This window comes from Primulina eburnea, chromosome 11 (assembly GCF_022965805.1).
Source record: "Primulina eburnea isolate SZY01 chromosome 11, ASM2296580v1, whole genome shotgun sequence".
Lineage (NCBI taxonomy): Eukaryota > Viridiplantae > Streptophyta > Magnoliopsida > Lamiales > Gesneriaceae > Primulina > Primulina eburnea.
In genome coordinates, this window is record NC_133111.1 from 497,079 (window position 1) to 523,928 (window position 26,850).

Here is a 26,850-nt window from a genome sequence, read left to right on the forward strand (position 1 = left end):
ATATCGGGAGCCGCTTCTCCAGAATGAAGAATTTTATGTGTAATAATATATTGATGAAAACATCTATAATAGTAATAATTTACTCAGATATATTAAATATGATTGATTATTTACATTTAATCTCGGGTTTTTTTTCCTTATATCCATTATTAAATATTTAACCTTAGATATTTATTAAAATAAAATATCTTTCGAAAAAGTTAATAATTAAATACGTATAGTATAATACTTGTAACAGATTCGTAATAAACAATTTTCAAAAAAAAAAGAGTAATAAATGTTTAACTTAGTCCTGCCCTAGCTACGACAAAATGAAAAACAAAAGTAATAAAATAATAACACATATGACTGCCATTGTATTTTGTTATATTGGGCACTGTATGTAAGAAAACCAACGTGACCATTTTATATCCTAGTTTTTTATAACTAAAATTGATTTCCAATCTTATTTTATTTACTAACTAAAATATCCTATAATGTAATATCCAATTCATTTCAAATTTTTTCCTTTTAATTTATATTACGACATGTTAGTTAATGTGGTTATGGATTTAAAAACAGAAAAAAAGTAGAAAAAAGAAAGAATTTATATGAGCAGGAGACGGACTACGTAGGTAGGTTAAGGATCACTACTGTAAATGTGGAGAATCGGGCAAAATATTATATTATCATATTTGCTGGCTGTCAGCATAACATATGTCCAAATGCAGGTACTTTTCACGTTGCTGCTTCAAAATCTCAAGGGGCACAGCCTTCCAGCTACAGGACATGCTCATGTTGAATGACGGAAATGTCCCTCCGATCCCTCCCATCAAGTACATGTTATATTTGTCAAAATGGGTACTGGCATTGTTGAACTTATGATGCATGTAGTCCTATTAGGTATACATATGAATGGGAAGGCAGATTCTGTAACACCTGATCTGGCTTGTCTTTGAATCTTCTAGGCAGGCCGTATCGAATTCAAACATGTCTCGTTGCGTTATATGATGCACCTCAAACGCATAAATACATTGGCGATAGATAGTTAGAACTAAAAATGGCACGAAAGAACGTTTAAAAGATGGCAAGCTTTTTATACATTCAAAGAATTACTCAAAAAGTCCGGATCCTAGTTCTTTTGAAAGACATCTTGTGAGAGCCCATTTCCCCTCAAAGCCCAAATGTAAACACCCAAGCCCAGCCCATTTGTTTTATTAATTAATTAAATAATATAAAATCATGTGCAGAAAGTAAAAGAAAGAATCAGAAAGCTCCCGTAACTTCTGTCCGTGAAAGTCAAACGATTTTTCCGCCTTTGACCGCCCGTAACTCCACCGTCGGTCATCGATTTTCGAAAGTAAGCATAGTTTTGGAATCTTCTCGACGAGGGCTACGTTTTGGTACCCATATTGAAAGGGTTCTCGACCCGTTTCGAAAACCCGTATTCTCTTTCTCCGTCGAATTGCCGCCCGTACGTCACCGGAATTCGGAAATTGACTGAGGGCTTTTGTTCCCTATGTCATAAGCTTCGTTTTGGTATATATATTGAGGTACAAATCATGATTCCAGCAAGGTGGTTGTATTTTTGTTGGGTTAAATTTGGTACCAATATTGATAATTGTTATATTATTGATTGTAGGTACGAGAATTGAGCCGATTTGAGGTATCTATCAGATTTTCGGAATTTATTTGGGATTAATTTCGAAAATTCAGAAATTTAAAATTGGGTTTTCGAATTTTAGTGTTCAATAATTAGGTGTTTCGATACTGTCGAATAGTCGTATATGAATTTGGAAATATGAAAGCCTAAATTATGGATTTTCGGAATTTTAGGCTAAATTAGTGAATATTGGAATAATAAATTGAAGGTGATATGAAAGGTATTATTTGCCACAGGATTGGATTATTCAGAAATCCTTAAGAAATTCAGTGGTAAATTAAGGGTTCAGTTGAGGTACGCATGAACTGTTTTATTATGACGTCTATAGTGATGTGAAATGACGTTAAGTATTATGTATGAGTTGTGGCGTGCTTTATGTGCTTTTGTGAATAACGTGATTGCATTCACGCATTTATTTGAGTTGATCTCATTAGTGCATAGCATTTCGAGCCTTGACTCCGTTGATTGCTATTGTTACTGATCTATCGAGTTGTAGCGTCATCGATGGAGTGGGTGGGTAGGATTAGCACTCCTGATGACTTGCATGAGGACTGAGCGGGTCGCACCCGTACCCTCGATGCTACGTGCATGGATGAGCGGCGGCATGTTATTACGTTGCTGCAGTCCTGGCACGGGTGGCCACTGTTACTGTTGCTGATGCGTTTCATTTGGACTCCGCTTTGGTATCCATTATTTTGTTGTTGCCTTTCACGCATTGCATTACATTGCATTGCATCACATTGTACTTGATTTTATTTCATGTCAGTTATATTTGTCGTAATATTACTGGTTCGTCGTACTGGGGCCCGACCCCTCGTTTCTTTTTATGCTGTGGTTGTTTTTGATGCCATAGCAGGTTATCCAGGAGGATTTGACGCGTCTGGTGGAGCGTCAGGTAGTGGTGCCCAGTCGTCGAGTCGTGGTTGAGAGTTCCCAGATATATATATATATACTATATTATGGAGTCATACATTTACCGGGGAGATGCCCCGTGTAGCTGTACTATTATTTTTACGATGTTTTGAATTGATAGTTGTGTGATCGAGCCTTGCCGGCTCTGCATGTGTTTAGTCCTGGCCAGTGCGGCTATAGGTTTGTGAATTGATGTTATGACTTTATTTCGAGTATATAAATGTTGTTGTGATATTTTGATATTTTTGGGATATCCTATTTGCGAATAGGTCATGCCGAAATTTCTGTAGGCCCAAAATGAGAAAATTTTAATCGCTTTCGCTGTTTACATTAATAAATCCTGGTTGTTTGGTCATTAAATATTAATCAGGAGCACGGGCCCCCACAGTTGGTATCAGAGCGTAACTGGGATATGCTCGAATTAGGGTCTAGGGCACTTGAGTCTAGACACAAATAACATGATTGTGCATGTGTTTGACTATTTGCTCTTATTTGAATTATTTGGTGTGATTTGATTGAATTTACCTGCATTAGAATGACTAGCTGATTAGGCATGGTATGTAGTTTAAAAAAAAAAAATTGCCTATAAATTTCTTTTACCTGTTATCTGCTTGTGGATTTAATCCTAGTGTCTTGTAGAATGGCACCTGGAGGAAGAGGTAGAAAAGGAAAAGAAATAGCACAAGAATCTGAGGCGCAAAATGTTCGAGGACTTGCAGATATCATTAGAGATAGACGTGGTCGACCTCGAGGACAAGTCGCTCAAAATGTTGAAGAAGAAGTTAACCAAGAACCTCCTCGACCTGAAAGACCTGGAGCTAGACAGGTAGCGATTGAGCAAGAAGTGGAACAACTGACACAGAAAGTTGGAGGAATGCAGTTAATAATTTCTCAGTTCCAAGAACTACGTCCTTCAAAATTCTTTGGCAACGAGAGCGGAGAAAAAGCATCAAGCTGGCTGAAAAGTATAAATCATCTATTTAATTTGTTGGAGTATTCCCAAGATATTAAATTGAAGCTTGCCATCTACCAACTTAAAGATCGAGCACAACTCTGGTGGGAAGCCACAGAAGAAGCAATGAAGGACTCTGGTGAAAGTATTACTTGGGATGCTTTTCGTGCTCACTTTACCCAGGAATATGCACCACCATCATATTATGCTGCTACAGAAGAAGAGTTCAATCAGTTGGTACAGGGCAACAAATCAGTGGTGGAATATGCTTCACAGTTTTCTGCTCTTTTGCCCTATGTTCCACATGTTGCCAGGAATGATCAGGCTAAACTATCACGTTTTTTGCATGGGTTGCAGCGGACTGTTCATACGTTGGTGATGACTGGATCGCCTAATACGTATATTCAAGCAGTGGAAAAGGCGAAGAAAATTGAAGCAAGTTTGCTTAGAGGAGATCCCCAGCCAGGTCCATCATCTGTTTCTCAGGGATCTGGGAGTAGTATGTCAATGCCAGTGGATTTACCTCCATATCAGCCTGTACAGTCATACCAACAACCCAAACAGCAGAGGTACAAGGCAAAAGGAAAGCAATTCAAGAAAAAGTCTCAATCCAGCTCCTCCAGTTCAGGCAGTGCACGAGGGGGAGGTTCTGTTGGGTCGTCTAGCACTGTGCATTGTGACCGATGTGGTGGTCGACATTTTAGTTCCCAATGTGTAGGAGTTCAGGGGTCTTGTTACGTTTGTGGTCAAGTTGGACATTTCGCCAGAGTATGTCCTAATGCACAAAGACAGCAATTTCAGCCACAACAGTCTGGACAAGTTCCCCGAGTACCAGCTTTCCAGCCACATGCTCCTGCACAGTCATTTCAGCAATCTGGTTATCCACCGCCTAGAGGTCCTCCTCAGCAACAATTTACAGTGCCACAGCAGGCTAGAGTCCATGCATTGACTCAAGACCAGGCTCAGGATGCACCAGGAGGAGTGATTGCAGGTATTTGTTATGTTTTTGACTATCCTGCACGCATATTGATAGACACAGGAGCATCTCATTCATTTTTATCTGCCGCATTTGTTGATGAGCATGAGATTGCTACTATTCCTTTGTTGGATACTGTGTCAGTTGCTACTCCTGCCGGTGTATACTTGATGTCCCATGAGATAGTTTTGAACTGTGTGATTAGATTTGAGGATAATATTATGATAACTAATCTAATCAAATTAGCTATGTCTGATTTCGACTGTATCCTCGGTATGGATATATTGACGAATTATCGAGCTACTGTGGATTGTTTCCATGGAGTTGTCAGATTTAGACCGTATTATGGCAGCAAATGGAATTTTTATGGTTATGATTCACAGTCTCGAATTCCATTAGTATCTGCAATGGAAATGTTCAGGTTGTTGTCAATCGGCAATGAAGGATTTTTGATCTATGCTCTTGATGCAACACGGGAAGAACGATTGAAAGTTTCAGACATTCCCGTTGTCAAGGATTTTCCAGATGTATTTCCTGATGAGATTCCAGGTTTTCCACCTCAAAGGGAAATAGATCTTAGCATTGAATTGATGCCAGGGGACAAATCCTATTTCTAGAGCACCATATCGTTTAGCTCCAACAGAGTTGAAAGAACTCAAGGAACAGTTACAGGATTTACTGGAAAAAGGCTATATCAGACCCAGTATGTCACCTTGGGGAGCTCCAGTATTGTTTGTAAAGAAGAAAGACGGAACGATGAGAATGTGCGTCGATTATCGGCAGTTGAACCGGGCTACTGTGAAGAATAAGTATCCTCTGCCGCGTATTGACGACTTGTTTGATCAGTTGCAGGGTACTTCTGTGTATTCCAAGATTGATCTTCGTTCCGGATACCATCAGCTCAGAGTCCGAGAGGAAGATGTTCCTAAAACAGCATTTCGGACACGTTATGGACACTATGAATTCCTAGTCGTGCCGTTTGGTTTGACTAATGCTCCAGCGGTTTTTATGGATTTAATGAATCGTGTATTCCGGGAATTCATAGATAAATTTGTTATCGTTTTCATTGATGACATCTTGATTTATTCTAAGTCAAAAACAGAGCACAAAGAACATTTGAAATTAGTTCTCCAAACACTCAGAGAAGCGCAATTGTATGCCAAATTTTCTAAGTGTGAGTTCTGGTTGGACAGAGTTTTATTTTTAGGCCATGTTATATCTGCACAAGGAGTATCTGTTGATCCTAATAAAGTTGAAGCTGTTATCAATTGGCCTAAACCAACCAATGTGTCTGAGATTCGAAGCTTTTTGGGATTAGCTGGGTACTATAGGCGTTTCATTGAAGGATTTTCTAGAATAGCTAGACCTATGACCCAGTTGACACAGAAAGATCGACGTTTTGTATGGACTGCAGAATGTGAGTCTAGTTTTCGGACTTTAAAAGAAAAGTTGACCACATCTCCAGTGCTAGCTTTGCCTTCAGGCTCAGGTGGATTTGTTGTCTGTACAGATGCTTCTTTAAATGGACTGGGTTGTGTTTTGATGCAAAATGGGCGAGTGATTGCGTATGCTTCTCGTCAATTGAAGTCACATGAGACTCGATATCCAGTTCATGATTTGGAGTTAGCTGCCATTGTGTTTGCATTGAAGATATGGCGTCATTATCTGTACGGAGAACAGTTTGTGATTTATTCTGATCACAAGAGTCTGAAGTATCTTTTTACACAGTCTGACTTGAACATGAGACAGCGTCGATGGTTGGAATTACTTAAAGACTTTGATTGTGAGATTCAGTACCAACCAGGGCGAATGAATCAAGTTGCAGATGCTCTGAGCAGAAAGGTTCAGCCTAAAATGTTGACATCTTTGACTATTTCAAAGATTCATGAGCATTTGGGAACTTCAGGATGGACTTATCAGTCTAAGGGCGACTACTTTATAGTTTCATCTATACAAGTTGAACCACAAATTGTTTCTAAAATCAAAGCAGCACAGAGAACTGATCCGCATGTTCATAGATTGAAAGAATTGACTCAGACAGGTCAATCAGAAAAGTTCAGTGTTGCTTCAGATGGATGTCTGCGCTATCAAGGTAGACTTGTGGTTCCGAATTTGATAGATTTGAAAGAATCTATACTTCGTGAAGCTCATTGTAGTCGACACAGTGTTCATCCTGGAATGAGAAAGATGTATCATATCTTGAAATCTCATTACTGGTGGGAAGGTATGAAGAAAGAGATTTCTGATTTTGTGGCTAGATGTTTGACGTGCCAACAGGTTAAAGCTGAGAGAATGAGACCTGGTGGTATGTTACATAGTCTTGAAGTACCACAGTGGAATTGGGAGCACATTGCTATGGATTTTGTGACACACCTACCTCGTTCTAATCGTGGTTGTGATGCGATTTGGGTGATTGTTGATAGATTGTCTAAATCAGCCCACTTTATTCCTTATGATCGTACTTGTACTTATAAGAAAATGGCGAAAATGTACATCGATCATGTGGTGAGATTGCATGGTGTGCCCGTAACCATAGTATCAGATCGTGATCCCAGGTTTGCTTCGAAGTTTTGGGGTAGTTTGCAATCAGCATTGGGTTCAAAGCTGGCGATGAGTACTGCATATCACCCACAGACAGATGGTCAGTCTGAAAGGACCATTCAGACACTCGAGGATATGTTGCGAGCAGTCGTGAGGGATTTCAGGGGTGGTTGGCAGGAATCATTGTCACTTGTTGAGTTCTCTTACAATAACAGCTTCCAAGCAACCATCGGAATGGCACCATTTGAAGCTTTGTACGGTAGAAAATGTAGATCTCCGATATGCTGGGAAGATGTAGGAGAAACACAGATGTCAATGCCAGAATTTATTCAAGAAATGAAAGAGAAGGTTGAAATGATCAGGAAAAGAATGAAAGCAGCTCAGGATCGTCAAGCCAGTTATGCTAATAAAAGGCGTAGGCCTTTAGAATTTCAGGTTGGCGATCAGGTTTTCTTGAAAGTATCACCGTTTCGTGGTACTATGAGATTTGGGCGCAAAGGGAAACTAGCTCCGCGTTATATTGGTCCATATGCGATTGTTGAGAGGATTGGCACTTTGGCTTATCGTTTGGACTTACCGCAGAGTTTGTCTGCGATACATGATGTGTTTCATGTATCTATGTTACGAAAGTATGAGCCAGATCCTTCTCATGTCTTGAGGACTGATGAGGTGGAGTTGGATAGTTCCCTTAGCTATGTTGAACATCCAGTGCAAATCCTTGATCGCAAAGAGAAGCAACTGAGGAATAAGACGATTCCACTGGTTATGGTGCAGTGGAGTAGACATGGGAGAGAAGAAGCTACATGGGAATTAGAGGCTAAGATGCGTCAGGAATGGCCTCATTTGTTTGAAAATGTAATAAATTATTCCATATATTCTGATTTCCCAATGTATTATCAGTGGTAAATGTTTATAAATCACTTTTGTATAAATGTTGTGTATGCTAGATTTCGAGGACGAAATCTTTTATTAGTAGGGGAGAATGTGAGAGCCCATTTCCCCTCAAAGCCCAAATGTAAACACCCAAGCCCAGCCCATTTGTTTTATTAATTAATTAAATAATATAAAATCATGTGCAGAAAGTAAAAGAAAGAATCAGAAAGCTCCCGTAACTTCTGTCCGTGAAAGTCAAACGATTTTTCCGCCTTTGACCGCCCGTAACTCCACCGTCGGTCATCGATTTTCGAAAGTAAGCATAGTTTTGGAATCTTCTCGACGAGGGCTACGTTTTGGTACCCATATTGAAAGGGTTCTCGACCCGTTTCGAAAACCCGTATTCTCTTTCTCCGTCGAATTGCCGCCCGTACGTCGCCGGAATTCGGAAATTGACTGAGGGCTTTTGTTCCCTATGTCATAAGCTTCGTTTTGGTATATATATTGAGGTACAAATCATGATTCCAGCAAGGTGGTTGTATTTTTGTTGGGTTAAATTTGGTACCAATATTGATAATTGTTATATTATTGATTGTAGGTACGAGAATTGAGCCGATTTGAGGTATCTATCAGATTTTCGGAATTTATTTGGGATTAATTTCGAAAATTCAGAAATTTAAAATTGGGTTTTCGAATTTTAGTGTTCAATAATTAGGTGTTTCGATACTGTCGAATAGTCGTATATGAATTTGGAAATATGAAAGCCTAAATTATGGATTTTCGGAATTTTAGGCTAAATTAGTGAATATTGGAATAATAAATTGAAGGTGATATGAAAGGTATTATTTGCCACAGGATTGGATTATTCAGAAATCCTTAAGAAATTCAGTGGTAAATTAAGGGTTCAGTTGAGGTACGCATGAACTGTTTTATTATGACGTCTATAGTGATGTGAAATGACGTTAAGTATTATGTATGAGTTGTGGCGTGCTTTATGTGCTTTTGTGAATAACGTGATTGCATTCACGCATTTATTTGAGTTGATCTCATTAGTGCATAGCATTTCGAGCCTTGACTCCGTTGATTGCTATTGTTACTGATCTATCGAGTTGTAGCGTCATCGATGGAGTGGGTGGGTAGGATTAGCACTCCTGATGACTTGCATGAGGACTGAGCGGGTCGCACCCGTACCCTCGATGCTACGTGCATGGATGAGCGGCGGCATGTTATTACGTTGCTGCAGTCCTGGCACGGGTGGCCACTGTTACTGTTGCTGATGCGTTTCATTTGGACTCCGCTTTGGTATCCATTATTTTGTTGTTGCCTTTCACGCATTGCATTACATTGCATTGCATCACATTGTACTTGATTTTATTTCATGTCAGTTATATTTGTCGTAATATTACTGGTTCGTCGTACTGGGGCCCGACCCCTCGTTTCTTTTTATGCTGTGGTTGTTTTTGATGCCATAGCAGGTTATCCAGGAGGATTTGACGCGTCTGGTGGAGCGTCAGGTAGTGGTGCCCAGTCGTCGAGTCGTGGTTGAGAGTTCCCAGATATATATATATATACTATATTATGGAGTCATACATTTACCGGGGAGATGCCCCGTGTAGCTGTACTATTATTTTTACGATGTTTTGAATTGATAGTTGTGTGATCGAGCCTTGCCGGCTCTGCATGTGTTTAGTCCTGGCCAGTGCGGCTATAGGTTTGTGAATTGATGTTATGACTTTATTTCGAGTATATAAATGTTGTTGTGATATTTTGATATTTTTGGGATATCCTATTTGCGAATAGGTCATGCCGAAATTTCTGTAGGCCCAAAATGAGAAAATTTTAATCGCTTTCGCTGTTTACATTAATAAATCCTGGTTGTTTGGTCATTAAATATTAATCAGGAGCACGGGCCCCCACACATCTTTCCTTTATTTCTCCACCTAATTATCACTCTGCTGAGAAGATCCCTTTGCATCAGCAAACCATCTCCATCGAATTCGAGTTGGAGAAGTTGAAGAAGCCTTCTAATGCACTTGAACAGATAATCACGTCCATTCTTCAGTTTCACTTGGCACACGAAGTCCACTTCCTCCTAGAGGAAATAGTTTCAGTTGCATCGGTTAAATCAAAGACAATTCTGCACCCAGTCACAACCTCTGTTATATTATACTCTTCAGTCCTAATTAGCAAGTCTCCCTGGTACTTCCTCCTTTTATAATGACATCTAGAATTTTGTATTCCTGAAAACTTTTGGATAATGGCAGTAACAACATAATGCAGAAGCAATTCAAATCCTGCGGCACTTAAATGATTAGGATAAGCAATTAAGATACCGAGTGGAATATTCCTAACAACCGTCCTTGTTGGACGCCAAATCCTTTGGCATTGGGAATCATGAGACCAGCTTTTGTTCCAAAATATTTGATATATGTTTGAGTGAATTCCTTGAGCCAAAGTGCAACTATCGAACTATCAGAGTCTTGTGAAATCGTGCCATGCTTATCAAGTAACCTAATCCTCTGATTTTCCATCTTGTGGCCGGCTTTTACCTCATTACATTTATTTGAGTTGTAGAGCCTCAGAGTCCAGAGTTGGCATACTTTAGTCAGATAATCAACTGATTGATCTTGATAAGATTTGGTGAAGGGGTTCAGAATCCACGCAATAAAATTTGCTGCACCCACAGGAGAAGAGACTTCTACATCATGCAAGATAAAAGGCTGACCAGCCTGGATGAATCCTGAAGGAAAACTATCTGCATGAACTTTATTGTAGAAGTCAGAAGAGCAGCACAGAAGCATAAAAGAAACAACCAGGGAAGTTCATCACCAATACAATCAAATATTTGGTTACAATTTTGTGTATTAATTATTTATCCAACTTCAATTAAATTATTGAATTAAAAATTATAAAAGCATCCTTCATATATATATTTCTTTTATTTATATTCATTAATTATTGAAAATGAGTATCAATAAAACCAAACATATTATTTATTCAATATTATATCATATCATACCCAAATATTTTAATAATCACGATTTTATTTATTCACATAAGCTCATCAACTCAACTAAACGGACTGTAAACTCTAGGGGAACCACTAGATGATCACATGCACAATATTTAGTAGAGCTACTTTGCACAGGATTAAAGAGTTGAACGCAGGCCGATGTTCACAATTTGCTGAAATTGAAGGTGAATGAGTCAACACAAACATTCAAAAAACAAAAAACACAAAACAAAAAACAAAAAGATTAAACGTCTCCTGAAACCAGATGTGTAACAAGGCCCTTATCTCAACAAAAATTGATGGTGAATATAAGGCAGACAACTTTGGATCGCCACTCCCCTCGCTTGTAAATTTCCATTCCCAAATGAAGAAAAGGCCTTTTAACGACTTCTTGCACCAGTAATCAAACGAAAATGAAACTGAATCACGACACCGCTTCAATTTTAATTACATTTACTATTCCATTTCAATTGCAAGGTACGTTTATCGTCCAATAAAGCAAAATCAGTATATACATTTAGAGAAAGTGAAGCTTGAGACGGATCATCTTCAGAAAGATCCCCTCCTGCTCCAGAAAATCAAACATAGGTTGCCCTCGACTCGACTACTTTCCCGAGATTTCCAACTTCGATGCCAGCCGAAATTTTCAACTCATCTTGTCATGGGACGACCGTATAAACGACAACATCAGCCATGTCAGGGCTCCTCACGGAATATTGAAAAGTCCATCCATGGCATGCACCGGCATGGGCACCACTCTTATTGACAGCAAAAATAGCTCCTACAAAATCAGGGTATTTCCTAGCGATTCTTGCTATGGCATCCTGAGCTGCTAACTTGGGTTCCATGCCTAACCTCATACTCTCCACCACTTGATAGCTAAAGAAGATAGATAGGACAATGCTTACATTCACAAAACTCCAGGAATCATCATAAATCATAAGCCACACAGGAGAATCAATATACAGTGTCTTTTGAAAGTATACCATGGAAGGAAGCGCATCATGACATCACCATCCCCTGTTGCACCACATGCTCCAACTTCAGTATCAGCATACGCTGAAGACCCAGCAATAGGACCATCACCAACCCTGATAGCAATTGAAAACTTTGTTGGTAGCAGGATTCAAGTTTACTCATGTTGGAACTGTATTCAAATTTGTGGTCTGATTTATCCCATTATCCATTCACTACACCATGTTGTGTATATTACAGACACATGTTCAATACGTCTTAGACAATCATCTCAGAGTGTCCTGTATAATGGCTTCCCTTCATTTACAAGCTATAGAAGGCCCTTTTAACATGTATACAGCATATAAGTTCTTCTTCTAGGCTTGCTTTTCGGAATTTTCAGGAACTCGTACAGATCACAAGTTTTCGTTCACTAAAATTTTTTAACGTAGCCATTGCCCGGAAACATGTGCATAACTGTTGAACAATAGTTCGTTCATCTTTCACATAAAAGTAACATTCTCACATAAGTTAAAGATGCTCACATTGGTAAATAATAAAGACAAGTTATGCAGACAAGTTATTGCATGATCATTGGCTTCCTAATATTACCTGCCAGGAATCTTAAAAGCGGCCCCATTAGTTGATGTACCGACAGCAATGTTTCCCAACTGGAAAAAAATAGATACAGTGGGAAAAATTGACAATGAATCCAAACCCAAAGGGCCAAATGAAACTGTAAAGAGGGAAAGAAGTTACTTTGTCAATAACAGCCAGTGATATTGTATCGTGGTTGTGGATGCCAAACTGGTACGACCCTGATCCATCAACAACGACACTCTTAGTGTTTGTGCATGACGCCTCACCAAGATTAAATATACTCTTGGTATGATAAGGACCACAATCATCAACGGGCAGAACATTTTTCCTGAAATTGGGCTGGCTGTTGCGTGTTTTCTTAATTGCTTGCAAGTGCACAACGTCAAGTTATAGTAAAATGTAATTTTGAGTACAAGTGTCGATCCCACGAGGAATGTATTTTTAAATTTATATTAATGCTTGTAATTAAAATAGTCTTGATTTTATTTAGAAAAATCAATTGACGAAGTTGTTTATACCAATAACTAGATTTAAAACTAAATTGAATTATAGTACCAAATAATAGTGAACAACAATAGAATAAAAGATCTAGAGGTCCGATTTCACGCAACTATCCACCATGTGTATTTTGTGTAGCTATATTATATTTGCCCTTCTTATTCATTAGCTAAGAATTCTAAAAATCATCTACTCCCTCTCCCGAGTGCTAAGTAGATACTAATTATCTAACAAAAGATTGTAACGTCCCCATCAACAATCTAAAATTAAATAACACAATAATCACTCAAATCTTTTAATGGCTTCAATAGCACTATATGTCCTCCCGAACTATAAAAATACTATTGATGTATTTTTCCCTTTCTTGTTTATAAATTCCCTTTTCAAGTGATAATTTATAAACATAATCATCATTCAAGATATGGCCAGTAAATTGAAAGCATTAAAATTAGAAACATACAAATGAACAATAAGGAAATCTCATATAGCATAAATCATAAATCATCACACATGGTTTCTAGTTTTGTTCCATCATCCCTCTAGAATTAAGATTTAGTTCATAATAAGGAAAATAAAACAACAACACATAAATATTAAACAAAACATATCAAAATAAAAGAAAGAAAGAACTTAGAACAAGAGTTTTGGAGTGTATGAAGATTTTGTCCCAAGATGCACAAGAAATTGTTGAAGATGATGATCTTGATCTTTAATCTTGTTCTTTATAGCCTCCACTCTTTTTCTAGTTTTTCTCCATACCTAGATGATGAAAAAGAGACACCTTTTATAGTCTAGACAAGATCTATCACGTAGCACACCATTCTCCCCTCCATTTCCTCAAAGTCTTCAAAGTTTCACAATTTCCGGAGGAATGTTTGTGCATGACCGCAGGTGCGGTGATAGTAAGACCGCGGGTGCGGTGTTTGTTCGCCAAGAAATCATTTGCTGCGGAAGTCACAGCGCGGGTGCGGCGCTTGCATGACCGCGGGTGCGGTAATGCATCGGCAACTGGCGCGGGGGCGCTCGTGTACGCAGCGCGGGGGCGGTGTGTGTTCGGCAGATAGCGCGGGGGCGCTGCTTGCTGTGGCGCGGGTGCGGTAACTCTCGTGTCTAGTTTTCCTTTGTACCTCTAATTCATCACTATATCACTTCAAACTCTCATTTCTAAGCTTCCAAACTACAATAACAAAAACAACAACATATCAAATAAAACCTGCTCAAAAATCACAAAACTCCAAGTTAAAAACAAGTAATAAAAGTACAATAAATTGCACTTATCAAACTCCCCCAAACTTAAGATTTTGCTAGTCCCGAGCAAAATAAAACAACAAAAATAAACAATCAAACAAACAACAAACAAGTCATGAAATATTTTAAAGAACTTGGCCTCAACATAATTTCAAAATCCATCATGCATTTACAATTCAAGTCAATCTAACCACTTGTTTATCCGGATAAAATCATGTGATTGGTTTGTTCTCTAACTTCAAATCTCTTCAACCATGTTTCAAATCATTATCAACTGATTTCAAATTTTTACAAACACATATCACAAGGTCTTTTTCGGTAAAAAATTGGGTTCAAAACAATATTCATTCAAGAAATGGATACCCAATGATTATTTGATGCAGTGAGGTGTGTGAAAAATTGACCAAAATTCTTACTCAATGACGGTGTTTATCGATTGTCCATAGGCTAGATCCTCCCAATCACTCTCCACTAGTATATTGGACAAATATGACTAGGTTAATAGGATTTTTAATGGTTATAATGTTAGGCTTGGTTCATGGCTACAAATAAAGTCTAAGAGTTCAAATAAGGGAGTAAATTGAATTTCTTCTCTTTTGCACACTCCACTATTTCTTTCAATCTCCAATTTTTATCTTTTTCTTTTCTTTATTCATCTCATCTCTTTTTCTCCCTTTTTCTCCAATTTTCAACAATGTATCATTAGTCATTTTTCTTTTGTAGGAGAAAATCAATTTCTTTCAAATTCTTACTCCCTTGAGAAGGTAGGAATTAATTGTATAAGATATTCAAAAGGTTGGTAATTGTGGGATTCTTGAAAAAAATATTTGAATGGGGGTCTTTAACACATATTTAAGTGTGCCATTCAAATTCATATAAGTTCAAAGAGGTGACAAATGATAAATTAATTTATTTGGTAGCTTGAAAGGCTCAATCGATCCAAAAATCACCTAAATCATTCCTAAATCATAATTTGTCCGTATTTCGCCTCGAGTGATGTTTGGATAGTTCTAGACAAAATCTCAATTCACCATCAAAGAGTAGAATTCTAATTATCGTGAAAATGATTCAACCAAATACATATATATTCAAAAAGAAATGTGCTTGGCTTCCAAGGAATTTAAAAACACAACTCTTTTCTCATATAGGCTCAAAAGGGCTTCAAATGAATGTTTATGAATAATATACATGGCCCAAATAAATTCAAAGATTGCCTAAATCATTTATATGTTTGCAAAAATTTTATTTCAATGTCAAATAAAAATCACAAAGTTTTATAGAAATTTTAAGTCTCAAATTCACCAAATCTCATGATTATTCTCTAAATTTTCAAAGTGGTCAATTAACATGAATTTGATGCATGACATTGCTTTTCCAAAAAATATTTTTATCATTGGCCAATTCATTAAACATTTCATGACTAAAATACTACAAACACACTTAATAAACCAAAAAAAAAAAAATTAAACACACAAAAATACACTAAGTAAATAAACACACAAAAGCAAATAAACAAATAAACACTCTAAATAAACAAAACACACAAAGATAGAATAAAATAACTCTCCCCCAAACTTAATCATGTGCATCGTCCTCGATGTAAATAGGTATGAAAAATAAGGAAATGCACATACACTGGGCAACGACCGTCAGTGGTCATTGCCATCATCCTCTTCATCGTCATCAGGGTTGGGTTGTTGTTGGAACTCTGGCGGGTGGTAGACAGGTGGCCACTGTGGAGGAGGTGGAAATGGATGTCCCGAAGTGGCAGCAGAGGGAAACTGATGAGCCAAGGCTGATGTGAAATCCATCATGTAATCCATGAATGTATCGGTCCGATACCGAAAAGCATCCATCTCTTGGCGTGATACCCTTATATCCTCCTCCAACTGATTAAGCCTATTTCTCCTATGCCTTTGCTGTGGCTGTGGCTCTTGAGCTTGGGCTTGATCACGCCTCTCTGCAGCTCTCCGATTGAATTCTCTTTCAGCTCTACGTGCTGCAGCTTGGTTATTTCTGAATCCCATAAATGCCTGTTCTATCACAATGGGATTTTTCGGCTTCAGAATTTCCTCATTTGGTGCCCAAGTAACCCCCACATGTTGGCATAAAACAGTGATGAGAGAGGGGTGGAGAAGTCCACTCGGAGATTTGCCACATGCATAATCGTAAATTGAGTTCTGAAGCAATCGACCTAGATCGATTGTCTTTCCTGTCATAATGCAGAATATGAGGATGGCCCTCTCCTTAATCACAGTAGTGGTGTGTTCTGTAGGCTTTATTCTTGCAGTAATGAATGAATACCAATATTTTGCCATTTCCCTGAGGTCAGACTTTGCAAGGCTTAAGTGCACATTGTCTCTCATTCGCCATTCGGCTCCCTGTGTACAAATAGTTTGAAGAATATTTTCATAATCAACATTCCCATTTTTGTATTCTTCGTACTCATCGTGCATTATTTCCGGAAAGCCATATACAGTGTTGATTGTTCGAGCATCAAAAGCTACCTCTTTACCTCTCACAAACACCACTAACCGATCATGTCTCACCTTCAAGTTTGCATAGAACTCTCTCACCAATGATATGACAGCATCCTGTGGCTGTCTTCCAAACTCCTCCCACTGTCGATCCTTAAGCATTTGTTCAATTTGTGTATCAGGGTGACTAAAATCAAAACCCCTCTCCTTGATAATGCTTCGAATCAAAATTTTCCCATATTGTTCCTCCGCTTTTTCATTAAAAAATCTACTCGCATCATAGTTCACTGCTGTTGATGAAGAAGCACCCTTTGATGACTTTTTTTTCAGGGGCATTTTGTCAAACACCTTGCAACACAACCTCAATGCAACCCAACTTTTCAAATACAAGATTATTTCAATCTCCCAAACTACAACTTCACAAATTTCACACCTCAACAATGTATACAATAATCAATCAATCAATAATCCCAACATCAACAATATTCTTCACAAGATGAATAATTTCTTCCTTCCCAATAATTTTCGAATTTAGACACAAATTTGCTAGAATTTGCTCACCTTTGTTTTGTTGAAATGTTTCTTGAAGAACAAAAACAAATTTCCACTCAAATCTTGAAGAAATTCGAAACCCCTTTTCAAACCCTAGGTTTGATTTGTGAATTTGATGGAAAGAAATGATATTTTATGGAATGGTTTAAGATATTTTGGTTGAGAGTAGTAAATTTGAGGAAGGAATCACAAAAAAAAATGAGTGTGAAAAGAGTTGGTTGAGAGAAGATTTCGAAAATGGAAGAGGTGTTCTTGAGAAGGAATTTTCGGAAATGGAGAAGCATGCCCGATTTTGTTCTTAAAATGGCACACCGCGGGTGCGGTAATGGAAGCACCGCGGGTGCGGTACCTGTTCGAATTTTCAGCGCGGGGGCAGTCTTAAACTACCGCGGGTGCGCTATGTTCTCGGCATTTGCATGAATTTATTCCATTGACACAGCGCGGGGGCGGTGATTTAAGAAGCGCGGGGGCGCTCTCTGTTCGAATTTTCTGTATTTTGAATGCACCTCAAGCATAGGTGCAGTGCTTATGAGACTGTAAGGGCACTCCTGTTTTGTCAAAATATTTTCTTCTCAAATTTTCAATCCTGAAAAGAAAACAATTGGGATTCATTAAATTCGGGGAGATATAAACATACACTATATTAAAAATACACAACTAAAAATAACATGATTAAAATAAAATAAAAACTGAAATCACAATGCAAACAAGAATCAAAGAATTGGGTTGCCTCCCAATAAGCGCTTGTTTTAACGTCATCAGCCTGACTACCATGAGTCGATATCAAGTTGACCCGCCCAAAAGAATGTTGTCGAGGTGCCTTACTTCATTCCCATAGTATGGCTTAACTCTTTGCCCGTTCACCTTGAAAGTTCGTCCATCATTGCACTTCAACTCGATGGCCCCATGAGAATACACTGTCTCCACCAAGAATGGGCCTGACCAACGCGATTTCAACTTACCAGGAAACAACTTAAGACGGGAATTGAACAAGAGTACTTGTTGTCCTGGTTTTAGTTCCTTTCGTACAATGAGCTTATCATGCCACTTTTTGGTCTGTTCTTTATAAATCTTGGCATTTTCGTAGGCTTCATTGCGGAACTCCTCCATTTCGTTTAACTGTAATTTTCTTTCATCACCAGCGGCTTTCAAGTCAAAATTGAACTTCTTAACTGCCCAGAATGCTCGATGCTCCAATTCCAGCGGCAAGTGACAGGCTTTACCAAAAACCAACCTATATGGAGACATTCCTATAGGTGTCTTGAATGCTGTCCTATAAGCCCACAGTGCATCATCCAACTTTATAGCCCAATCCTTCCGGTTTGTATTGACAGTCTTTTCTAAGATTTGTTTGATTTCCCGGTTGGATATTTCAGCTTGTCCGTTTGACTGAGGATGATATGCCAATGCCACTTTGTGCTTCACATTGTATTTAGCCATTAGTGAATTGAAAATTTTATTGCAAAAGTGCGTACCTTCATCACTTATGATAGCTCTTGGTGTTCCAAACCTTGTGAAAATGTTCTTGTGCACAAATTTAACTACAACACGAGCATCGTTAGTACTGGTGGCGATTGCTTCCACCCATTTCGAAACATAATCTACAGCTAATAATATGTAAGATTGACCAAAAGAAGGGGGAAAAGGTCCCATGAAATCTATGCCCCAGACATCAAAAAGTTCTACTTCCAAAATATTTGTCAATGGTAATTCGTGACGCCTAGAAATGTTCCCTAACCTTTGGCACCTATCACATGATTTCACTAAGGTATAGCTATCTTTGAACAAAGTAGGCCAGTAAAAACCTGATTGCAATACCTTAGCTGCTGTTCTTGTTACCCCAAAATGTCCACCATACGGTGATGAATGACATTGTTCTAAAATTTTTTGTGCATCTTCTCCATCAACACATCTCCTAATCACTTGGTCAGCACATCTCTTATACACACAAGGATCATCCCAAAAGAAAAATTTGATATCATGGAAGAACTTCTTTTTCTGGTGATGATTCAGATCTGGAGGAAGGGTTCCACAAGACAAATAATTAGCAATATCAGCAAACCAAGGAAGTACAGAGTTTACCTCAAAGAGCTGCTCATCTGGAAAAGTTTCTTGTATAGCTCCCTCTTCTTCCTTCTCCTCTCGCTCAAGTCTTGACAGGTGGTCAGCCACTTGATTTTCACATCCCTTTCTATCCCTTACCTCGAAATCAAACTCTTGGAGCAACAAGATCCACCTTATCAAACGTGGCTTTGCATCCTTCTTGGCAAATAAGTATCGGATAGCTGCATGATCAGTGAAAACTATTACCTTTGTACCTACCAAGTAGGGTCTAAACTTGTCAAAGGCGAATACTACTGCGAGCATCTCCTTTTCGGTGGTTGTGTAGTTTTGCTGTGCAGCATCCATGGTACGACTTGCATAGTAGATTGATCTGAAGAATTTATCACGTTTCTGTCCCAACACCACACCCACTGCATAATCACTGGCATCGCACATCAGCTCAAAGGGTTGCTCCCAATCCGGCACTATCATGATTGGTGCAGTTACCAATGCTTTCTTGATCTTCTCAAATGCCTGCAGACAATCATCATCAAAAATAAAGGTGGATTCTTTTTCAAGCAAATTACACAGAGGTTTAGTAATCTTAGAAAAATCTTTGATAAATCTACGATAAAACCCGGCATGCCCTAAGAAGCTCCTTATTCCCTTAATGTTCTTTGGCGGAGGGAGTTTTTCAATTGCAACCACCTTGGCTCTGTCAACCTCTAATCCCTTAGAAGATACTTTATGTCCAAGAACAATGCCCTCTTGGACCATAAAGTGACACTTCTCCCAGTTAAGAACTAGGTTCTTTTCTTGGCATCTCTGCAAAACAAGGGATAGGTTATGTAAACAGTGATCAAAAGAAGAGCCAAATACCGAGAAGTCATCCATGAAGACTTCCATGATGTCCTCCACCATGTCTGCAAAAATGGCCATCATACACCTCTGAAAAGTAGCAGGTGCATTACATAGTCCAAAAGGCATCCTTCTAAAGGCAAACGTGCCATAGGGGCATGTGAATGTTGTCTTTTCCTGATCTTCTGGTGCTATGGCAATTTGATTATAACCTGAATATCCATCTAAGAAACAGTAGTGACAATAACCTGCAAGTCTATCAAGCATCTGATCAATAAAAGGCAATGGAAAATGATCTTTTCGTGTGGCATTGTTCAACTTTCTATAATCAATACATACTCGCCAACCAGTTACAGTACGAGTAGATATTAACTCATCATTTTCATTTTTTAACACTGTCATCCCACCCTTTTTTGGTACAACTTGCACAGGAGATACCCAGCTACTGTCAGAAATAGCATAAATTACACCAGCATTTAACAATTTCAGTACCTCATTCTTTACAACCTCTTTCATTGCTGGGTTCAACCTCCTTTGGTGATCCACATAAGGAGTATACATCTCCTCCATCAAAATTTTATGCATGCATATAGTGGGGCTAATTCCCCTAATATCAGAAATCGACCATCCAAAAGCAGTTTTATACTTTCGCAGCACTCTCAATAATTTATCTTTTTCATCACATGAAAGGTAGGAAGAGATAATTACCGGATACGTCGACTTCTCACCTAAAAATGCATAACACAGGTGGCTTGGAAGTTCCTTCAATTCAGGGGATACTTTTGTTACCTCTATATTTGCATCTTCAAGTAATTCTACATTATGCACATTAATCTTTTCTATAGGCAATGTATCGAGAGCAAGTAATTCCTCTTGCACATCCCAATCATCTTCATCCAGTATTGACGCCGATTCCAACAAGCATCTCTCCAAGGAATCTTTTGTCAATCTTCCTGCACCAACATGAGATACACATGAGTCAATTACATCAATGCTATTACAAGTACTTACCTCATTTGGTTCTTTAATTGTGTTGTAGATGTTGAACATGACTTCTTCTCCACCTACTCTCAATGTAAGCTCACCCTTGTGCACATCAATCAAAGCTTTTCCAGTGGCCAAAAATGGCCTTCCAAAGATAAGTGGGGTGTCCTTGTCTTCTTCCATATCTAGAATGACAAAATCAGCAGGAAATATAAATTTGTCTACCTTTACCAGAACATCCTCCACTATACCCCGTGGATATGTAAGTGATCTATCCGCCAGCTGCAAGGTAATAGTGCTAGGCTTCACCTCGCCAAGCTCTAAAGTCCTGTAAATAGAAAAAGGCATTAAATTAATACTGGCACCTAAATCACACAAAGCTTTATTTATTCTAGAACCACCAATAACACAAGGGATAGTAAAACTCCCTGGATCTTTGAGTTTCTGTGGTAGTTTCCTTTGAAGTATGGCGCTACACTCTTCTGTCAATTTCACTGTCTCAAACTCATGCAACTTTCTCTTCTTTGACATCACATCTTTTATGAATTTTGCATAGTTTGGCATTTGCTCTAAAGCATCAGCAAATGGAATGTTGATATGAATCTTCTTGAAAATCTCCAAAAATTTGGCAAATTGATCATCCAATTTCTTCTTCTTGAACCTCAGCGGATATGGAAGAGTCGGCTTAAATACCGGAGGTTGTTCAACTTCAACTTCAGCTTTGGAACCCTCAGTTTCGACTTCTTCAACAGTTACCTCCTTCTCATCCTTATCATTGGAATTTTTACCATCAAGTTCTTTTCCACTCCTCAAAGTTACTGCCTTGCACTGCTCTTTTGGGTTCACCTCTGTGTTACTGGGAAATTGCCCCTTGTTCTGATCTTTTAGAGCGTTGGCCAACTGTCCGATTTGCGTTTCCAAAGATTTCATTGTGGCACCCATGTTTCCCATGTGAGTCTCCATATTGTCAAGACGAGATTCAGTTCTCGCCATCCTTTTTCCAGACTCAGCAACAAATGTACCTACCAAATCTTCAAATGAAGGCTTTCCCTCCCCCTTTGATGTATTGAACCCCGGTGGAGGATTCAACACATTCTTATTATTAGCATATGAAAAATTTTCATGATTTCTCAATCCAGGATGATAAGTGTTAGAGGGAGGGTTACCTCGATATCCTCCGTAGCCACCAAAATTCCTATTGTTGATATAATGAGCCTCATCAGGAATTTGTGGTTCTTCAGTAACAACCGATGCATTTTCAACCTCTGATGTACCAGTCTTATTCATTGCTGCAATTTGATTTGTCAAAGCTGAAACTTGAGCAGTAAGTGAGGTAATAGGATCTATGGCATAAATTCCAGCTTGCTTCTTTACTCCTGATCTTTCTGACGGCCACTGATAACTGTTAATGGTCATCTGTTCAAGTAAATCATATGCTTGATCAGGTGATTTTGCAAATATCGTGCCACCAGCTGCTGCATCCACAGTACCTCTGGTTTGTCCATTCAAACCATTGTAAAATAATTCAATTTGTACCCAATCTTCAAAACCATGGTTTGGACATCTTCTCAACAACTCCTTATACCGCTCCCATGCCTCATATAGTTGCTCAAAATCAGTCTGCCTAAAAGTACTTATCTCGATTTTCAACTGTGCAGACTTTGCAGGTGGGAAATATTTTGCAAGAAACTTGGTTGCTAACTCCTGCCATGTAGTGATACTCCCCAAAGGAAGCGATTGGAGCCATCCTCTTGCTTGGTCCCTAAGAGAAAAAGGAAACAAACGCATTCGAATTATATCATCAGAAACACCATTTATTTTTACCGTATCAGTAATTTCAAGGAATGTTCTGAGATGTAGATGAGGATCTGCAGTAGCGGCTCCATTAAACTGATTCTGTTGAACCATGTTTATCAATGCAGGCTTGAGCTCAAAGTTGTTTGCATTAATTGTTCCTCGTGCTATACCAGAATAATGAGCATTCAATATTGGCCTAAAATGATCTCTGATGGGTATTGCAGGGGGTGGATTTTCATTGTCTCTGTTTTCAGCCATTGCTCGAATCTCTTCTCTTCTTGCCTTTCTTAATCGTCTTGCGGTTCTTTCGATTTCAGGATCAAAGATAAGCAAGTCAAGATTTTGCGATCTTCGCATGCACTGTTAATCAAAAACAATAACAAATCAGTGTTTAATGTAGTATAATAAAAATAGTTCTAAATTAAAATTTAGACTAATTGGTAACAATATTAATATAAATTCAAATTTTACACTCCCCGGCAACGGCGCCAAAAACTTGTTGCGTGTTTTCTTAATTGCTTGCAAGTGCACAACGTCAAGTTATAGTAAAATGTAATTTTGAGTACAAGTGTCGATCCCACGAGGAATGTATTTTTAAATTTATATTAATGCTTGTAATTAAAATAGTCTTGATTTTATTTAGAAAAATCAATTGACGAAGTTGTTTATACCAATAACTAGATTTAAAACTAAATTGAATTATAGTACCAAATAATAGTGAACAACAATAGAATAAAAGATCTAGAGGTCCGATTTCACGCAACTATCCACCATGTGTATTTTGTGTAGCTATATTATATTTGCCCTTCTTATTCATTAGCTAAGAATTCTAAAAATCATCTACTCCCTCTCCCGAGTGCTAAGTAGATACTAATTATCTAACAAAAGATTGTAACGTCCCCATCAACAATCTAAAATTAAATAACACAATAATCACTCAAATCTTTTAATGGCTTCAATAGCACTATATGTCCTCCCGAACTATAAAAATACTATTGATGTATTTTTCCCTTTCTTGTTTATAAATTCCCTTTTCCAAGTGATAATTTATAAACATAATCATCATTCAAGATATGGCCAGTAAATTGAAAGCATTAAAATTAGAAACATACAAATGAACAATAAGGAAATCTCATATAGCATAAATCATAAATCATCACACATGGTTTCTAGTTTTGTTCCATCATCCCTCTAGAATTAAGATTTAGTTCATAATAAGGAAAATAAAACAACAACACATAAATATTAAACAAAACATATCAAAATAAAAGAAAGAAAGAACTTAGAACAAGAGTTTTGGAGTGTATGAAGATTTTGTCCCAAGATGCACAAGAAATTGTTGAAGATGATGATCTTGATCTTTAATCTTGTTCTTTATAGCCTCCACTCTTTTTCTAGTTTTTCTCCATACCTAGATGATGAAAAAGAGACACCTTTTATAGTCTAGACAAGATCTATCACGTAGCACACCATTCTCCCCTCCATTTCCTCAAAGTCTTCAAAGTTTCACAATTTCCGGAGGAATGTTTGTGCATGACCGCAGGTGCGGTGATAGTAAGACCGCGGGTGCGGTGTTTGTTCGCCAAGAAATCATTTGCTGCGGAAGTCACAGCGCGGGTGCGGCGCTTGCATGACCGCGGGTGCGGTAATGCATCGGCAACTGGCGCGGGGGCGCTCGTGTACGCAGCGCGGGGGCGGTGTGTGTTCGGCAGATAGCGCGGGGGCGCTGCTTGCTGTGGCGCGGGTGCGGTAACTCTCGTGTCTAGTTTTCCTTTGTACCTCTAATTCATCACTATATCACTTCAAACTCTCATTTCTAAGCTTCCAAACTACAATAACAAAAACAACAACATATCAAATAAAACCTGCTCAAAAATCACAAAACTCCAAGTTAAAAACAAGTAATAAAAGTACAATAAATTGCACTTATCACTGGCACTTGTTATTTTTCCATTTTATCCACTTTTCTATTGATTCTTTGGAGCTCAGATTTGTGGGACCTGGAAGACCCATTGAAATAGCAAATATTGATGCTTGCTCTCCAGCAAGCATGGTGTGTTCAGTATGTTGCATCACTAATCTTGCTGCTTTGATGCCTTCACTCACATATCTCATTGCAGCAACAGCTCCAACCTCCATTGTCACCTATACATGTCTTGGCAGAAACATAGCTAAACATTCTATGCTTCACTTTGTAGATATATCAAGAAAGAATAATTCAATATTTGACAAATAACTGCCACATGACTTACACCATTCATGATCATAGCATCAATGGTAGTTTCTCCATTTTCGTCGGGACTTCCACCAGGACCAACTGTTCATGGAGATGATCATTGATATAAACCTAAGGATAACAGTGAAAATGACCATAAAAGAACAAGACAGAAAGTTAAGTATACTACTACCAAACAAAATGCCTCACGAGTCACGAGGGTACGTAGTCTGAAATGCAATGATGTTTCTTAATATTGAAACTTAATATTTTTCGGGTAGACAAAAAATTTGCATAAATACAGTTCATTTACAGTGGATATCAGAATGCAAATCAGTTGCTATATTATTTCTTCTGTTTAACAAGAGGGAAGTGCAACTGGATCCCGACCTGTACCATCGCATCTTAATATCTCACAAGCAGAGCAACCTTCTACCACTGCATCCATTGCTGAAAACCCTCTGCAAACTGTCTTCCATGCTGCTCTGACAGCTTCCAAGAAGGGCCAGGTGCTAACAACGACTGGGAACTTCTCTGCATTCTTAACTTCATATCCAAATGCCTGATCAAAGAAACATGACAAGGAGGCGCATATCTCGCATTTTTCATTTGAAATTGAGTTTTATACTAGGAGAAATCTTGAGCTTAGTTGGAACAATTCATGCTCAGCTAGCCACTTGAGCAGCACAGAATTATTTTCATGTAAACTTATCGAATCCTCATCTAGACCGAGTACTGACAAAATTCAACACTTCTCTCTCTTATAATATGCCCGCCAGTAACCCATCGTTCATGCTTTGCATTGAATTGTTGGAAACTCGGATTTGGTCTAAGCAATAACAAGTTTCACTAAAATCTACTTCGAGATTTTACCACCATATGACTTTATCATGGAAGACCAACATTACTATCAAATGGACCAGTCGACTGGCTATATATAATACGCTCGGATTCATACGGTTCAACAAGTTTGCACCACTGCATTGCTATCTGTATGTACAAGAAGAAAAAGAAGACACATACAATGATACAAAGAAACTGGAAATCCTCGCCTGCATACATTCATGTCGTATTTTCTAATTCCCTTTTTTAGGTATAATATGTTGATGAATAAATTATTTCATATCGCCTCAAGCACGGCATGATTTAGCAAAAACCCTAAAGAAATCACAGTCTTACACAGGAGGAATTTGAAACCCAAAATCTCAACAGCGCTTTCGTGGGGTGAAATGAAGCAAAAATCAGCAAACGAATATATACGGAGATGCGATTGGAGACAACCATCCACGGTATGGAGATAAGATTAGTAAATTACCAAAGGAATTGGTGTAGCGAGGAAAACGAGAGCCATGAACAGTATGACGGCGCCGGAGGCCATCGCAGCAGTGGAGACGGACCACCCAACCCCTTAGTTCCGTTCTGTATTAATTAAACGTATAAGATTTATTTTTTTTCATTCAAAAATATCAGGGTGAGTATCATGTGAGATCGGCTTACCAATCTTAATATATGAGACGGATCAATCTTACCGATATTCACAATAAAAAGTAAAACTTTTAGCATAAAAAATAAGAGCGGGTCTCATGTGAGACCGTCTCACGGATCCTAATAAGTGAGACGGATCAACCTTACTCATATTCAGAATAAAAAGTAATACTCTTAACATAAAAGATAATATTTTTTCGTGGATGATCCAAATAAGATATCTGTCTGAA

The 26,850-nt window shown here is 38.3% G+C and overlaps 2 protein-coding genes across 3 annotated transcripts; one reads left to right on the top strand and one right to left on the bottom strand.

Moving 5' to 3' along the window:
* The first annotated feature begins 2,823 nt into the window (after positions 1-2,823).
* Positions 2,824-9,655, top strand: LOC140804208 (uncharacterized). Of its 2 annotated transcripts, none has more exons than XM_073160064.1 (2): positions 2,824-4,497; positions 9,372-9,655. In XM_073160064.1, exons 1-2 carry the CDS (start codon positions 3,195-3,197, stop codon positions 9,440-9,442), a joined length of 1,374 nt encoding a protein of 457 aa, XP_073016165.1. In that variant the 5' UTR covers positions 2,824-3,194; the 3' UTR covers positions 9,443-9,655. The 2 variants fall into 2 exon arrangements, 1 of the variants encoding a protein (XP_073016165.1); XR_012112108.1 differs by lacking the exon at positions 2,824-4,497 and adding an exon at positions 8,816-9,198 and having other exon boundaries at positions 9,372-9,490.
* A 623-nt stretch (positions 9,656-10,278) lies between these two features.
* Positions 10,279-26,594, bottom strand: LOC140804209 (probable isoaspartyl peptidase/L-asparaginase 3). The gene is made up of 8 exons (XM_073160065.1): positions 26,451-26,594; positions 25,526-25,697; positions 25,173-25,237; positions 24,853-25,065; positions 12,623-12,802; positions 12,476-12,534; positions 11,896-12,000; positions 10,279-11,788 (listed from the first exon to the last, which is right to left on the bottom strand). The coding sequence occupies exons 1-8, from the start codon at positions 26,511-26,513 to the stop codon at positions 11,569-11,571; spliced, it is 1,077 nt and encodes a 358-aa protein (XP_073016166.1). The 5' UTR covers positions 26,514-26,594; the 3' UTR covers positions 10,279-11,568.
* Positions 26,595-26,850: the final 256 nt, after the last annotated feature.